General features: G+C 46.1%; 1 protein-coding gene across 4 annotated transcripts in view; it reads left to right on the plus strand.

Annotated features, from left to right (window-relative positions):
- dc1i2 (Cytoplasmic dynein 1 intermediate chain 2) overlaps positions 1-17095 on the plus strand; it is a 27459-nt gene continuing 10364 nt past the window's right edge. The window contains exons 1-9 of one of the 4 annotated variants that reach the window (XM_014163953.3): positions 1-97; positions 1742-1859; positions 2577-2691; positions 3559-3649; positions 4765-4824; positions 5177-5292; positions 15507-15608; positions 15858-16020; positions 16156-16255. In XM_014163953.3, the coding sequence (XP_014019428.3) occupies positions 1752-1859; positions 2577-2691; positions 3559-3649; positions 4765-4824; positions 5177-5292; positions 15507-15608; positions 15858-16020; positions 16156-16255 (855 nt within the window). In that variant the 5' untranslated portion in view covers positions 1-97; positions 1742-1751. Of the gene's footprint in view, positions 130-185; positions 433-1741; positions 1860-2576; positions 2692-3558; positions 3650-4764; positions 4825-5176; positions 5293-15506; positions 15609-15857; positions 16021-16155; positions 16256-17095 lie in introns of those variants that run through there. The other 3 variants (XM_014163954.3, XM_014163955.3, NM_001141757.1) reach the window with 3 other exon arrangements.

Genomic DNA, 17095 nt, shown 5'->3' on the forward strand with positions numbered 1-17095 from the left:
CTCACTTCGTGGCTGTGGTAACTGGTGAGGACTGTTGTGTTGGTGCTTCAGGAAAGGATCCTGGATTCAAGCGATTAGAAAGCCAAGGAGAAATACGGTTTGTTATCAAACTACAAGTGATACGTGGAGGTAGCGTGTAAATGAAAACGTGTGTTGAGATTTAGTCGTCAGCCATCCGTTTTTTCCGAGATGATTGGCCAGCCGCTAGCTAACTAAGTAACTGCTAACGTTAGCCTGTTGCAGGCCAATTGTTTTAGCTAGCTAATCTAAACTTTGCAAATAGGCTTGAATGTAACATAGTTTAAAGATTGGTAGTTCTATTTTTTTGTTAGAGTTCAGGTAACGAATCAATGTTTTCAACTTGAAGAGGTCAGCCCGGATGCCAAGACAAAGTCAATTCTTCTCGCCAACGTTTGCTGGCTAGCAATTTTGGTCAGTCAGTCCCACAGTTGCTGGGTGGGGCCGCAGCTAACTTGCTAAAGTTATGTTAGATAAACAACAGTCCTGCCGGTCTTCTAACGTTAGTACATAAAACAACGGTGTTTTTCTGATGTGTTGAATTTTAAGATAACATTCTCTACCTGCTCTCTACAAACCGTACTAGCTATGTAACTTAGCTAGCGCACTGGTTCAAGTGATAGCGAGGCAAGAAGATGCTGATGATGCTGCTCAAAGTCACTGTACTTCGCGGCGTGATTCTTGCCAGCATCACTTATGTTGGAGCTCATGATGTCCTCTTTACTTCTGTTTTTAAAATTGTTATTTTCTTATTATTTTATATTTGACCAATAAAATACCTTTTGTATGTTTGAGTTAGCTAGCTACAGTCCTTGTATTAGCTTACATTTCCTGTTGCATAAGTCTGCATTTACATGAACACCACTTGAAAAGCTTAATTTATTGAGTGTTTTTGTATGAAAATGACAATGTATGAGTTAAAAAAAAGTTGCATCAACCACATTTGTCATCTCAAGGTGGTTGATCAAATTTAATGTACATGGGGTTTCACACTGCTTAGACCATCTGAAAAGGAAGGCTTAGAAACCTAATTCATTATAAAGCTCAGAGACCTCCATTCATTGTCTTAAGTTGTGCAATTAAGTCAAATGTCTTAAAGTGGTCCCCGTGTTGGGTGTTGAAAGGGTCAGGTGCTGTGGAGGATATGAGGGCTGATCAATGCTGTATACAGAATGGTAAAGCCTCTCTTGAAGTGATCAACCTAATCTCTCTAAGAGCGCACTATGAAGTTGGTTGGAGTTGAGTAGACAAAAGCGCATTGAATGGGGCTTTGGACCAGAAAAGGATTTTACAGGCCAGGTGGTCAGGACCCTGCTAATGGAAGAGCATCCAACCTTTCTCTATCTGGACAGTAGAGTGTGCTCTTGAGCCTTATCATCTGTGCCCTGCTGAAACTTCATTCATGATCAAAAACTAGCAGTGGGCCCGCTAGTTAAATGGTTTGACCTGGCAGATCAGAGCAAAGGAGCAGGTGATATTCTCGTTGATCAGAAAGGTTAAAAAGAATGAGTGATCTTATTACACTTTCAGAGCAGCTCATGAAATGCAGTCGGCGAAATTGCTTCTGATCATACTCGAGTCTATATTCCAATGTGTAGCCTAACTCGAGGCTATTTTCTGAGTCAAAAATAACACCTGTATAAATGGAGTTTTCAGATTTGCCGACTGCTGTAAAATGCTGTAAGTCACCTATCTTGTTCTGAAATGTGTTTGTGTCCTACAGTGGCGGCATCATGTCAGACAAAAGCGAGCTAAAAGCGGAGCTTGAACGGAAGAAGCAACGCCTGGCTCAGATCAGGGAGGAGAAAAAAAGGAAGGAAGATGAGCGCAAAAAGAAAGAGGTAAGTACATGCTTATAGGGACTTTAAATATCCCCGGAACTACACTGACAAATGGCAGTGTGCATTCTGCTCAGATATTATGCTCAAAGTATCTGAGTAGGCCTATTTTACATCAGTGGAAAGAGGAAGCAGTAGCTTTGATTGCAGGTAAAATGCACAGATTCTAAGGCTAGGTTAATTGTTTTATTAAACTAGAAGTGCTGAGCGACTATTGCTTTTTTAGGTGGTTTTGGTTAGAGTATTAAAAAAATAATCACGGTTTTTCCGTTTTGATCAACAACAAAAAAAATGTTAAATGCATTATGTGGGTTGAATGCTGTAACACCACAGAATAAACAATTAATACAAGTTGGTAGTGATGGTAGTGACTGCCCATTACTGCTTATCTCTTATTAACCTTTATTTATTCAGATTACTTTACTTGAATAAAATATTTCAGTTCTTGTGTACATTTTTTATTTGATGACTTCGTTCGGGCTTGATCTGATTTACTGCGCATTGAGCTCACAGAAGAAGAAGAAAAAACCCGAAATAAAATTCAAGTCATTGAACCGACGTCGGTCAATTAGTTGTTTTAAAAAACCAAAAATAACCAACATTTCAGTTAATCGCCCAGCACTGTAAACTAGCCAAATTCAGACAACTCCGTCAAACCCTCTATTCACCATGCTTACAGTCAGGATACTAACCAGTGTATCTGCTCTGGTTCTCTTCCAGGCTGACCTGAAGAAAGATGCCGCCCCACTGGATGACTCGGATTTGGAGAAAAAGAGACGTGAGACAGATGCCCTTCTGCAGAGCATGGGCATCACATCAGCTGATGTCCCTGTTGGTAAGAAACCATCTACCAGCAGTATTAGATTTTTAACACATCTCTGTACATGATCTTTTTACAAGTATTGAGTCTAGTGTAGTGTAGGCCATCTGACTATTGACTGTACATTTTTCTAAACCAAGATTTATGTGAGGATATTGTCACCAAGCTAACAGAAGGGGGCAGAAGTGGTCCATAGTAGATTAATTTATATTGCCTTATGTCTGGCTAGGTCTGTCAGTGTGTGCTAAAGAAAAGTAGGGAACTGAGGTTATGAATCCGAAAAGGTCATATTATTTTCTGTGGTTTGCCATGGTTCCTTAGACGTAATTTAAATAGCTTAAATGACATTGACATGATTATTTACTTGTTTGTATTTTTGAATTTGACGACACACTGCATGTCTCATCCATTTACTTTTGGTATGTTGATGTGTGTCTAGATATTTCTAATACTATTGCTATTTGTCTTACTGTTGAATTTTCACTTGTGTTTTCACAGCGTATGGGGTGAAATATAAAATATTTTTCTTTGTCTTTTCTCCTTTTTGCTGTTCATATCCACTTCATTTTAGCCTTTTTTTGCATACAGCATTTAGTTTTTTTTTACCACTTCTGGCACCCCAAAACTGACCTACCATTGCACTACTGTGAACATGCCAGCCTCTTCGCATAGTAACAGGGGATACCTGTCATTTTTATTTAACCTTTATATAACTAGGCAAGTCGGTTAAGAATAAATTCTTATTTTCAATCACGGCCTAGGAACAGTTGTTCAGGGGCAGAACAACAGATTTTTACCTTGTCAGCTCGGGGATTTGATCTTGCAACCTTTCGGTTACTAGTCCAACGCTCTAACCACTATACTACCTGTTTCACTATCTAGTCCCTCCTCCCATGTCTCCGACCTCCAAATCTGCGGGCACTCCAAGCGAGGCAGGGAGCCAAGACTCGGGCGACGGCGCCGTGGGATCCAGGTACAAACACCCCCCAATCAAATGTTTTAATGTCAAAATGCGTTAATTTCTCTCTGCAACGAGCCTTCATCCTCTAAGCACAGTGCAGCGCCGCTGTAATTTAGGTTGCGATGCATGCCAGGGCTTTTATTGCAAGAATGAATGAGGAACTGTCTCTCCTAATGTCTGTGTCATTTTAAAGGATTTGTGTTTCACAGGTTTGAACAGGTTTCTTCTCTATAAATCCATGTCACAGCTGGAACAGTCAATCGCCTATCTAGGTTTTTAATAAGATATTGCCAATGTTCATACAATGAAATTGAAACTACTTTTGCATGAGTTTTACTAGATGCACACAGGTGCTTATGTAACCATTTGCCTTATAAACTATGCCAATAAACATGTCCAGGTTTGACAACACAGTACCAGTGTTCTTCTCCAAATACGGTAACACACAAATGCCCACCAACAATACCATTGAAGATCACGATGACTAGCTTATGCCGAGGGTGTGCATGTTTATTTTGTTTGTGTGCTGTTGCATTAGGATGGTCCTAAATGAGCTATAAAACAACAGGGCTGCGGAGATGCCTGGGGGTCCCCTAATTAGAGCCCCCGGTCCCCCTGCTGAAACTCTAGCTCCCCCAGTGTCCCATCAGAGCCAGGGAGCTCTTCCTCCACCCCAAGGCTCTACGTGTTGCCTCGTTTCCCTCAGCAGCGTGGCCATTTCCTCCACACATGGGAGGTCATGTTTTCCCCCGCAGGGCGCTCCGAGCCGTTGGCGTGACACTGTTCAGGCCTGACCAGCCCCTCAGGCTGCCTCATTAGACCCAGTGTCCTCGCACTCTCAGGACATGTGTCCAAGCATTTTTAAACAGATACTGTCCTTGGTTTTTTTACATGTTAGATTCTATGTGCAAGTGCCTAATAGAGGGTTGTCGTGGTAACTGCGTTTTTACCACCCTCTACGAAAACTTCTGTGTTTCTGAAATGTTCTGAATTGAATACAAGTTTGTTTTGTTACCTGTATTTGTCAGTATGGGCATGTTGAGTGTATACGTTCTAACTTGTTTCCTCTCTTGGTTTATGCCTGCTTTCTTGCACTAATGCTGCCTTGTTGCTGTGACACTAACCAGGACTCTACACTGGGACTCTGACCCGTCTACTCTTCAGCTTCACTCTGACTCCGAGCTGGGGTACTGGACACTACCTTCTTCCTTTCACTTCATCCCTCTTTCAACCTCTAGCCTTGTTGCTCCTCTCGAAGCCATCGTTTTAGATCAGGGGAAAAAAGTCATGCCGGTCATGTGTATCTTTGACCTACGGACACGTTGTTATCCTTCCTTTCCTTCCCCATAAATAAGTGATTATCAGAAGACAAAATCGCACATCCGTCTTAACGGCGACTTTGGCTTTTGAGGTGCCAATGAAAAGGCTGGAATGTGATAGTAGTACTGTTATGTGCTGTGTCTGGGTCGCCCGGGTTCATGTTATTATTTCAGCTCTCCTTGGCCCTGCCGTGGGTTTGAAGGTGTGCTCTGCTTTTAGGCGTGGACCTCTGAAGCTGGGCATGGCCAAGATCACCCATGTTGACTTCCCTCCAAAAGAGACGGTGTCGTACACCAAGGAGACCCAGACGCCTGTGACCACCCAGCAGAAAGAAGGTGAGAAATCTAACCCAAGTACATAGTTACTTTTAGGATTCTATATTTTCGGCACAACTAAAGCTGCCTGACTCGTTGACTGCAAGGTCAGAGAACAGTGCAGTCGATCTATCAAGGTTTCCGAAGGCTACTCTTTTTGATGTGTGTTGTGGCCGGCTGGCTGGCTGGGTTGTCTGATCATACGAGTGGGAGCAGGAAGTGAACACAAAGTGGAAATGATCTGACCTTACCGAGCACTGAGATGAAAGCCGGGGGAAATTGCAGGGGCCCGGGAAACATAAGAAGCCAAAGGAAAGATTAAATTCACACACACAGACTCACTCCTCTCAAAACCCCCATCCTCAAACCAATAGGGCCCTGCTACAATGAATGTGCAGGATGAGAAGGCCAGGGTGAATTGGGAAGAAAGGCAGTAGATTGGGGCTGGATATGAAGCACCTCGTTCATGCCCGGCTAATGCATCTGAACCATGTCAATATGTATGTAATTGCTGCACAGCAGCGTTCATGTGGTCGTCTATGCGTAGCTTCAAAAAAAAGCACATTTACCCATAACGTCCACATGTTGAGCACATGTGCCACAATATGCAATATTGTGATTACACCCCTAGTTTTTTATTTTTCCTTCTAAGATGTAGTTCAGAGTGTCTCATAGGCTGAAATCTGTTGTTTACACTGCTTTATCAGCAAGACCTATCAGCGACCGCTATAGAGTGCTATGTAGCCTAGTCGTTTCTTTATTTACACTGTGCGAGTGCGTTTAAAGAGATTCATTATTTATGCTTGATGATTTGTCTTCGGAGGTTTGGGTTGATGAACGAAGATTGATTCCCTGCACGGGTTACTTGTCTCTTCTAAGTTCCCCCTTCACACTTCGGACTGCGGGAGAACCCGGTTAGATCCCTGTCAGATCAACCTCCAGTGGAAACTAGCCAGAGGACTTGGTGATTTGTCATTGAGGAATGTGAAATGCAAGCGGTCTGGCTGTGAACAAATTGTGTGACTCTGTGGATACCCATACCCAATGACTAAAGGATAAAGAGCAGAGCTCTGTTCTGTTCTGTGGAGGAAGGCATAGAGACTCTGTCTTTAGGGCATTGTAACATTGTGTTAAACAAGGATGGTTTATTTTGGCTGTTCAACACCAAGACCCTCCTCTCCACTCTCTCTGCCACTCTGTAATCATTTCATCAACTCTCTCGCTTTCCTGTCTTCTCCCTTCACCCAATAGGCACGTAATAAAACACACTCGGTGACATTGTGCGCTTTCGCGCCATCACTCCTGGCACTTGGTGAGGCGGCGTCCCCTCGCCTGCTCACACCCTTCTGCGCATATTTGATGTTCGGGTGGCGTTGGTCGCGTGCGCTGATTGAGGGATTCAGGAGGCGACGGCACAGTAAACTCAAGGTCAACGGGCGGTGGCATTGGAGGAAGGTGCTGCCGTGCCATGCTAGACAGAGCGAAGGAGAGAGATCCTAAATTGTCTCCATAGATGATCCACCATCTCAAAAAAAGAGATGATTAGGTCCTTCCAGCTCCCATCCTCTAGAACAGGGCTCTCCAACCCTGGTCCTGGAGAGCTACCGTCCTGTAGAACAGGGCTCTCCAACCCTGGTCCTGGAGAGCCACCGTCCTCTAGAACAGGGCTCTCCAACCCTGGTCCTGGAGAGCCACCGTCCTCTAGAACAGGGCTCTCCAACCCTGGTCCTGGAGAGCCACCGTCCTCTAGAACAGGGCTCTCCAACCCTGGTCCTGGAGAGCCACCGTCCTCTAGAACAGGGCTCTCCAACCCTGGTCCTGGAGAGCTACCGTCCTCTAGAACAGGGCTCTCCAACCCTGGTCCTGGAGAGCCACCGTCCTCTAGAACAGGGCTCTCCAACCCTGGTCCTGGAGAGCTACCGTCCTCTAGAACAGGGCTCTCCAACCCTGGTCCTGGAGAGCCACCGTCCTCTAGAACAGGGCTCTCCAACCCTGGTCCTGGAGAGCCACCGTCCTCTAGAACAGGGCTCTCCAACCCTGGTCCTGGAGAGCCACCGTCCTCTAGAACAGGGCTCTCCAACCCTGGTCCTGGAGAGCCACCGTCCTCTAGAACAGGGCTCTCCAACCCTGGTCCTGGAGAGCCACCGTCCTCTAGAACAGGGCTCTCCAACCCTGGTCCTGGAGAGCCACCGTCCTATAGAACAGGGCTCTCCAACCCTGGTCCTGGAGAGCCACCGTCCTCTAGAACAGGGCTCTCCAACCCTGGTCCTGGAGAGCTACCGTCCTGTAGAACAGGGCTCTCCAACCCTGGTCCTGGAGAGCCACCGTCCTCTAGAACAGGGCTCTCCAACCCTGGTCCTGGAGAGCCACCGTCCTCTAGAACAGGGCTCTCCAACCCTGGTCCTGGAGAGCCACCGTCCTCTAGAACAGGGCTCTCCAACCCTGGTCCTGGAGAGCCACCGTCCTCTAGAACAGGGCTCTCCAACCCTGGTCCTGGAGAGCCACCGTCCTCTAGAACAGGGCTCTCCAACCCTGGTCCTGGAGAGCCACCGTCCTCTAGAACAGGGCTCTCCAACCCTGGTCCTGGAGAGCCACCGTCCTCTAGAACAGGGCTCTCCAACCCTGGTCCTGGAGAGCCACCGTCCTCTAGAACAGGGCTCTCCAACCCTGGTCCTGGAGAGCCACCGTCCTCTAGAACAGGGCTCTCCAACCCTGGTCCTGGAGAGCCACCGTCCTCTAGAACAGGGCTCTCCAACCCTGGTCCTGGAGAGCTACCGTCCTCTAGAACAGGGCTCTCCAACCCTGGTCCTGGAGAGCCACCGTCCTCTAGAACAGGGCTCTCCAACCCTGGTCCTGGAGAGCTACCGTCCTCTAGAACAGGGCTCTCCAACCCTGGTCCTGGAGAGCCACCGTCCTCTAGAACAGGGCTCTCCAACCCTGGTCCTGGAGAGCCACCGTCCTCTAGAACAGGGCTCTCCAACCCTGGTCCTGGAGAGCCACCGTCCTCTAGAACAGGGCTCTCCAACCCTGGTCCTGGAGAGCCACCGTCCTCTAGAACAGGGCTCTCCAACCCTGGTCCTGGAGAGCCACCGTCCTCTAGAACAGGGCTCTCCAACCCTGGTCCTGGAGAGCCACCGTCCTCTAGAACAGGGCTCTCCAACCCTGGTCCTGGAGAGCCACCGTCCTCTAGAACAGGGCTCTCCAACCCTGGTCCTGGAGAGCCACCGTCCTCTAGAACAGGGCTCTCCAACCCTGGTCCTGGAGAGCCACCGTCCTCTAGAACAGGGCTCTCCAACCCTGGTCCTCTAGAACAGGGTTGGTGTGGTTTTATCCCTAGCACTACACAGCCAATTCAAATAATCAAAGCTTGATGTTTAGTTGGTTATTTGAATCAGCTGTGTAGTGCTAGGGCAAAAACCAAAACGTGCACCCAGGGAGGGCCTTAGGACCGAGTTTGAGAAACCCTGTACTAGGTTACTAGGAGTCCAGTGTAGACGCACATTTTGTGACCTGGTGGGAAAGAATCTATTAGTTAGAGACGTTTCCCCATAAATCGTAAATTCCACCAATATTTATAAAAGCAATACTCGCTGTTTTGCTTGGATGGTTGTAATTCCCACTCAGGTCATGCAAGGGAAGGCAGTGAATCAGGATAGTGTGTAGAAATCAAACGTAGTGGTAGCCTATATATAGAACACTGTTCAGGCTACAGCGGTGGACTTTATGCAACGTCAGTAAGTGCTGCTTAGCAAGATGTAATTATGGAAAAAATATATGGGGGAATTCATCGAGTGTTCTGCCTGAAGCTCTGTTTAAAAAGGCTTCAGGCAATACAAGAGAGAGTAGAGCGTTTTAGTAAATTTGAAATGTAATTAAATGGGATTTGTTTTAATCACTTGGATTCAGGGGAGGGTCATAACTTTTAATCACTAAAGGAACTCAACTCAACAGCCTCTTGTTTGAAGTGGCACTCTTTTGAACATTGTCACCTTTCATACTCTTGGCACTTGTCGGTTATTCCCCCTTAACTGACTGTATTGTTGGATTAAATGTAGGCCTAGGCTACTGTTTTAACTACAGTTTCAGCATGCTCATATCAATTATAGTAGAGTTTATTCAAAGATACGAATGCGAGAAAATAACCAGAAATATAGATTTTATAGGGTAAAAACATTTGCTGAATCCCTACCACATCTTCACAGAAAGGTCTTTTTTTTTCCTTTTGTCTCAACCCTCTGTCTGTTGAGAAAGAAAGAGAGGGAGAGAAAGAAAGAGAGAGAGAGAGGGGTAGATGCACAGAGCGAGCGAGAGAGGTAACCAGTGCTCCAAGTGTGTAAACTCAACAAAAGCCTCCCTTTTCACAGCTGACTGAACCCTGATTAACCTGCTCGTCAGAACGGCTGTAGGGCGACTGCTGAAATCTCCCGGGTTGTGTTGGGTTGTGGTGGCTTGATGTATTTTCATCTGCTACCTCGCACAGAAAGAAAACATACCATGACCATTATGCCAACTTGTCATTGTCCCTTCAGTAAATCCCTGTCTGATTTACTGTAGTAAAAATGTGATGCAGGCCTGTGCTATGCACGTAAAGATATTCTATTGGTACTAGCAAAATACGTATACATTTGCAGCATTGTGATTATTAATATTTTAGCTTTTTTTTTGTTGCTATTTTCTTTTTAGCTGGCAAACGCATGAAATGATAAATGATTAAAAGGAATGTTCCCACTCCCCAGGTGCTCTCATTTGTTGACTTCTGTAACCGTAAGAGCCTTGCTTTCATGCATCTTAACATTAGAAGCCTCCTCCCTAAGTTTGTTTTATTCACTGCTTTAGCACACTCTGCCAACCCGGATGTCTTAGCCGTGTCTGAATCCTGGCTTAGGAAAACCACCAAAAACCCTGAAATCTCCATCGCTAACTATAACATTTTCCGCCAAGATAGAACTGCCAAAGGGGGCAGAGTTGCAATCTACTGCAAAGATAGCCTGCAGAGTTCTGTATTACTATCCAAGTCTGTACCCAAACAATTCGAGCTTCTACTTCTAAAAATTCACCTTTCCAGAAACAAGTCTCTCACTGTTGCCGCTTGCTATAGACCTCCCTCTGCCCCCAGCTGTGCCCTCGATACCATATGTGAATTGATTGCCCCCCATCTATCTTCTGAGCTCATGCTACTAGGTGACCTAAACTGGGACATGCTTAACACCCCTGCCATCCAACAATCTAAGCTTGATGCCCTCAATCTCGCACAAATTATCAATGAACCTACCAGGTACAACCCCAAATCTGTAAACACGGGCACCCTCATAGATGTCATCCTAACTAACTCGCCCTCCAAATACACATCTGCTGTTTTCAATCAAGATCTCAGCGATCATTGCCTGCATCTGTAATGGGTCTCCGACCAAACGACCACCCCTCATCACTGTCAAACGCTCCCTAAAACACTTCTGCGAGCAGGCCTTTCTAATCGACCTGGCCGGGGTATCCTGGAATGATATTGACCTCATCCCGTCAGTAGATGATGCCTGGCTATTCTTTAGAAGTGCCTTCATCACCATCTTAAATAAGCATGCCCCACTCAAAAAAATTTAGAACTAGGAATAGATATAGTCCTTGGTCCACTCCAGACCTGTCTACCCTTGACCAGCACAAAAACATCCTGTGGCGTTCTGCATTAGCATCAAATAGCCCCCGTGATATGCAACTTTTCAGGGAAGTTAGGAACAAATATGCACAGGCAGTTAGAAAAGCTAAGGTTAGCGTTTTCAAACAGAAATTTGCATCCTGTAGTACTAACTCAAAAAAGTTCTGGGACACTAAAGTCCATGGAGAATAAGAGCACCTCCTCCCAGCTGCCCACTGCTCTGAGGCTGGGAAACACTGTTACCACCGATAAATCTGGACCCCTACAAATCAGCCGGGCTAGACAATCCAGACCCTCTCTTTCTAATATTATCTGCCGAAATTGTTGCAACCCCTATTACTAGCCTGTTCAACCTCTCTTTTGTATCGTCTGAGATTCCCAAAGATTGGAAAGCTGCCGCGGTCATCCCCTTCTTCAAAGGGGGTGACACTCTAGACCCAAACTGCTACAGACCTATATCTATCCTACCCCGTCTTTCTAAGGTCTTCGAAAGCCAAGTTAACAGATTACCAACCATTTCGAATCCCACTGTACCTTCTCCGCTATGCAATCTGGTTTCGGAGCTGGTCATGGGTGCACCTCAGCCACGATCAAGGTCCTAAACGACATCATAACCGCCATCGATAAGAGACATTACTGTGCAGCTGTATTCATCGACCTGGCCAAGGCTTTCAACTCTGTCAATCACCACATTCTTATTGGCAGACTCGACAGCCTTGGTTTCTCAAATGATTACCTCGCCTGGTTTACCAACTACTTCTCTGATATAGTTCAGTGTGTCAAATCGGAGGGCCTGTTGTCCGGACCTCTGGCAGTCTCTATGGGGGTGCCACAGGGTTCAATTCTCGGGCCAACTCTCTTCTCTGTATACATCAATGATGTTGCTCTTGCTGCTGGTGATTCTCTGATCCACATCTACGCAGACAACACCATTTTGTATACTTCTGGCCCCTCTTTGGACACTGTGTTAACTAACCTCCAAACGAGCTTCAATGCTATACAACTCTCCTTCCGTGGCCCCCAAATGCTCTTAAAAGCAAGTAAAACTAAATGCATGCTCTTCAATCGATCACTACCCGCACCTGCTCACCCGTCCAGCATCACTACTCTGGACGGTTCTGACTTAGAATACGTGGACAACTACAAATACCTAGGTGTCTGGTTAGACTGTAAACTGTCCTTCCAGACTCACATCCAATCCAAAATGAAATCTAGAATCGGCTTCCTATATCGCAACAAAGCATCCTTGACTCATGCTGCCAAACATATCCTCGTAAAACTGACCTTCCTACCGATCCTCGACTTCGGTGATGTCATCTATAAAATAGCCTCCAATACCCTACTCAATAAACTGGATGCAGTCTATCACAGTGCCATCCGTTTTGTCACCAAAGCCCCATACACTACTCACCATTGCGACCTGTACGCTCTCGTTGGTTGGCCCTCGCTTCATACTCTTTGCCAAACCCACTGACTACAGGTTATCTACAAGTCTCTGCTAGGTAAAGCCCCGGCTTATCTCAGCTCACTGGTCACCATAGCAGCACCCACTCGTAGCACGCGCTCCAGCAGGTATATCTCACTGGTCACCCCCAAAGCAAATTCCTCCTTTGGTCGTCTTTCCTTCCAGTTCTCTGCTGCCAATGACTGGAACGAACTGCAAAAATCTCTGAAGCTGGAGACTCGTATCTCCCTCACTAGCTTTAAGCACCAGCTGTCAGAACAGCTTACAGATCACTGCACCTGTACATAGATCGGCTGTTTACAGATGGGCTATCTACCTACCTCATCCCCATACTGTATTTATTTATTTATCTTGCTCCTTTGCACCCCACTATCTCTACTTGCACATTCATCTTCTGCACATCTACCATTCGTGTTTAATTGCTGTATTGTAGTTACTTCGCCACCATGGCCTATTTATTGCCTTTTAACTTATCTCATTTGCACTCACTGTATATAGACTTCTTGTTTTCTTTTGTTCTACTGTATTATTGACTGTGTTTTGTATATTCCATGTGTAACTCTGTTGTATGTGTCGAATTGCTATGCTTTATCTTGGCCAGGTTGCAGTTGCAAATGAGAACTTGTTCTCAACTAGCCTACCTGGTTAAATAAAGGTGAAAAAAAAAAAAAAAAAATTAAAAAATAAGCGATTTGTGAGCAGTTATGAGTAATGCTGTTTACTTTAGACTCAAAGGGAAGTACATTTTCATTTACGGATTGAAAACGAACCATGAATCGAATGAAGCCATGGTGTCCTCTGTGTTTAACACTTAAGTAGGGTCTCTCTGTACTGACAGACCGTGTGCGGTCTACTCTCCACAGTCCTCTACTGTAGCTAGAAAAGACCAACAGTGGACGCTGGTTTTGGTGCAACAGCCTTTAGTAAACTGGCATGTGGAAGTCCGATTTGTGTTGTCCGTTCTGTGGATGAGACGAACACACCTGCAGTGGGGAGTGAAGGTCATTAGTTTTGTACTTGAACAACACACCGGGCCCACTTTGCTTTTGCATTAATATAGTGTCTTGACAAAGACCTGTGATTACACCTCCCTCCCCTGGTACCACTCCCCCCCCAAAAAAGCGTTTTTTTTTTTTTTAAGTGGTACAAAAGCCATAATTGGGCCTGCTTTGAGGGGAGGTGTCGGTGTGCAGTACATGGTTGATCCGGGTGAATTCTGTTAAATGCCCCCTCCCCACCCCCTGGTTCTGCCCCCCCCACCCCCCACTCTCTCCAGCGGGGTCACCAGGATCACTAGATTTTCTCCAAATGGCCGTTTTGGCTGGCAGGTGCATTATACCCTTTATTTTCAGATTGTCCTTCCGCTCCTAATGCCTGGCAGGTTGATTGCTCTGCCTGCCTCGCCGGGGGAAAGGGCTGACGAGCGCGGCCGGGCCTAGCTGAAAGACAGTGATTACTGTTTTCCTTTAAGCCTGATTGAGGCCCTTGAAAGGAAGGATTTTAACCTTCTCCTTTGGGTTCCAGGGTACGGCCGTCCATTGAAATGGCTTGTCATCAACCCAGTTCTGTAAACTCATCAGAACACCCAACTCCCGCCCCCCCCAACCTCCATGGGAGACAGGAAAGAGAATAACTTTATAAAGGCAGATGTCGTTATCAGTTAGGTGTCAAACATCCGGCCCTTGGGTGGTTTGTGCGGGGGCGGATAAACAACCGTTTTTTAAAAATGTTATTTTACCAAATCAAAACTGTGTAGAAATTATAATGGACCACTCATACAGTTTCTTGACTTGAGCCCAGCTCACTAATTATCACCGAAATCAAAGCTATTGACAGCCAGGGAGCATAGAACATTCCCCAAATTATGGATGCAGGACAATTTTTATTTTTTATTTTTTTTTAGCTAAATTTGACGGCGAGGAAATATAACCAATTTTCAGTGGGGCCCTTGAGACCTCGTTGAAGGCTGACTGCGGCTCCCGGGGCAAAGTGAGTTTGGCACCCCTGATTTTTAGACGACCTCAGTGGAAATGGAACAGTTGTGTGCAACGTTGCTGCTGTCATAGATTAACTATACGTAGAGCTCTAAAAGGTAGACAACTGTACATTTTCTCATCCACATGAATGTGTTTTGTTTTAAACAATCTATTTCTACATTGAATGGGCGTGTATGGCGAGGAGACGGTGAGGCGCTTGTTTGAGATAGGAGGGTTGTCTAGTGTGTGAAAGTCTGAGCCAGTGTATGGTTTGCCAGCTGGTCGGGCCTACAAGCTGTATTTTTGTCGTACGTTCTCCGAGGTTGAATAGCAGTCTGTGGACCCCCTGGTGGGACGGTAATTGCACAGGCTTGCCGTTCAGAGAGACTTGTCTAGGGGCGGCCAGGCGGAAAACCTCTGTGCCATCCTCATGCCACCTTTCTGAGGCCAACAAGACATTCAAACAGCGCCATCTGGCTAGCACCCGTCCTCTCAGCTGGTCGGACCAATGGGAGTGGGCCTGGGCAGCTGTCCCGCTGACCCCAGACCCTGGCCTGGATGGAAGGGGGCAACTTGTTACTGGGACATGGAGGAGATGGCTACACTGAGAAGTGCAAAAACCCCCTGTTGAATAGATGGTTCTCATTATCAGTGAGAGGGGGGGGGGGGGGGGGCCTAGGACCAGACCCCCGCTGTGTGTCCCGTCCCCCCCCTCCCTTCACACAAATGACAACCTCCAGCGCTTTAGAGGCACAGGTCCTTTCAGAGGTGACATTGAGTTGGCAAACCAAACAAATGAGAGACAGAGGCACATAATGATTCCATTCCCATACCCATGCTAGCCTGCTTACCATTCAGCGTTCATCATTCAGCGTGCTTGTTGAAGAGAAACTACGCTGCAGATGGAGACTAGTCGTAGACATTCGGAATGAACCAAACATTGACACAGAATTGCGGGATCAATTGTCACTTTAAACCATTGTCATTGAAATCGTCCGCGGTTTCTAACGTTTCTCGTTAGCCACTGTCACATTTGGTATGACTAATCTTGTATAAACCATGAAATATAAAGCGTTGGCAGTTTAAAAAAAATATTTTTTATTATGTAGTGTTGAATTGAAATCATCCACCTTTTACCCAACAGAGGAAGACGACGACGAGGAGGAGGAGGAGGAGGAGATTGCTCCACCACAGCCAGTGCTTGAGATCCAAATGGAGAAACCAGACCAGAAAGAGGAGGAGGAAGGTAGGAGTTGTGGTGCGAAACGAATAACGATTGAACTTCTTTGATGTCATCTTCATTGAAGAATCCTACCGACCATTTTGTTGGGATTTTGACTTCCAAGTGTTGTATGATGGCCCTTTTTTAATGAATTTATTTATTTATTTATAATAAAAAAGAAAAAAAAAGAATATAATTTGAATAAGACGACCCCAATCTGTTATATGGTTCTGTATTGTTTGTCCAGAACTTTTACTGTCTGTCTCTGTCTAGCACCTCCACAAGAGCTGACTGAGGAGGACAAGCTGCAGATCCTGCACTCCTCAGAGTTCATAACCTTCTTTGACCACAGCACCCGCATCGTGGAGCGGGCCCTGTCCGAACATGTGGACGTCTTCTTCGACTACAGTGGCCGGGAGATGGAGGAGAAGGAAGGGTACAGAAAGAGGATCTTTTTTCTTCTTCTTCCTTTTGGCATCACTTGAATAGTAAAGGAAGAATACAGTCGCTGTTTTAGTAATGGGAAGGAGTGCGACGTCATTATTATGACTGTGACTATGCTGTTCCCTAGTGAGATCCAAGCTGGGGCCAAGCTGTTTCTGAACAGACAGTTTGTGGATGAGCGCTGGTCTAAGCATCGCGTGGTCACCTGTCTGGACTGGTCCCCTCAGGTAAAACACGCTCCTGGGTGAAGTTTGTCCGTGGTGCAGATCTAGGATCAGCTTCCCCTGACCCAATCCTAACCTTAACCATTGGTGGGGAAAATGCAAAACTAACCCAAGATCAGCATCTAGGGGGAACCTCGCCCTACACCGGTAAAACACACCATCAGTCACCGTTGGCTCATCACCATGACGCGACCTTTTCACTGACTTAGTCACGGAGTCAAAACGCCAGCAGTAGTTGTTCATGGTCTCACTGGCCCCTGTGTCTTTGTGAGTCATGTCACACTGCGTCGTTGCGTGTCAGAATTCAACCACAAGTTGTTTATTGTAAGAATGAAGTACTTTAACACGTTGTTGAGTCTTTAGCTGCTTCACCACTGCCCTAAATCTGTACCATAAACACAGCGCTCGTTTTTCATATCAGACATTTTAGCCGCTTTCACCCCGGGAGCCGGGACCGCGTCGTGCACAAATTGTCACTTAGTATGAGCCCGTAATCATTCGTTTCCCCTTTATGTCTCTCTTCATTTGATCCTAGCTCTACAATGTCTTCTGACAGTGATTGAACGCCGACTCATTGTTGGCCACTGCGTTGCTTGCTCAGAGGGGTATCCATTCCCTCGTGCTAAATTGCGTATTCACCGACTGTAAACTTCAGTTGTTCCAATATGAGAAGCAGCAGAGGTTAATGGTTTGTTTACATCTGGTAAGTGTTTGAGAGCAGGTCTTTTCAAAGCCTTTCTTTCCTCAGCCGTTTCTCCCTGCGTTTTTAGTGTGCTCCGGGGTTGCGCTTCAAAGGTCTCCAACGACTTGCAGTGGCCAACTTTACTACCGTGGTTCACTCGG

Source organism: Salmo salar, chromosome 21 (genome assembly GCF_965601325.2).
Source record: "Salmo salar chromosome 21, fSalSal1, whole genome shotgun sequence".
NCBI classification, from domain to species: Eukaryota; Metazoa; Chordata; class Actinopteri; order Salmoniformes; family Salmonidae; genus Salmo; species Salmo salar.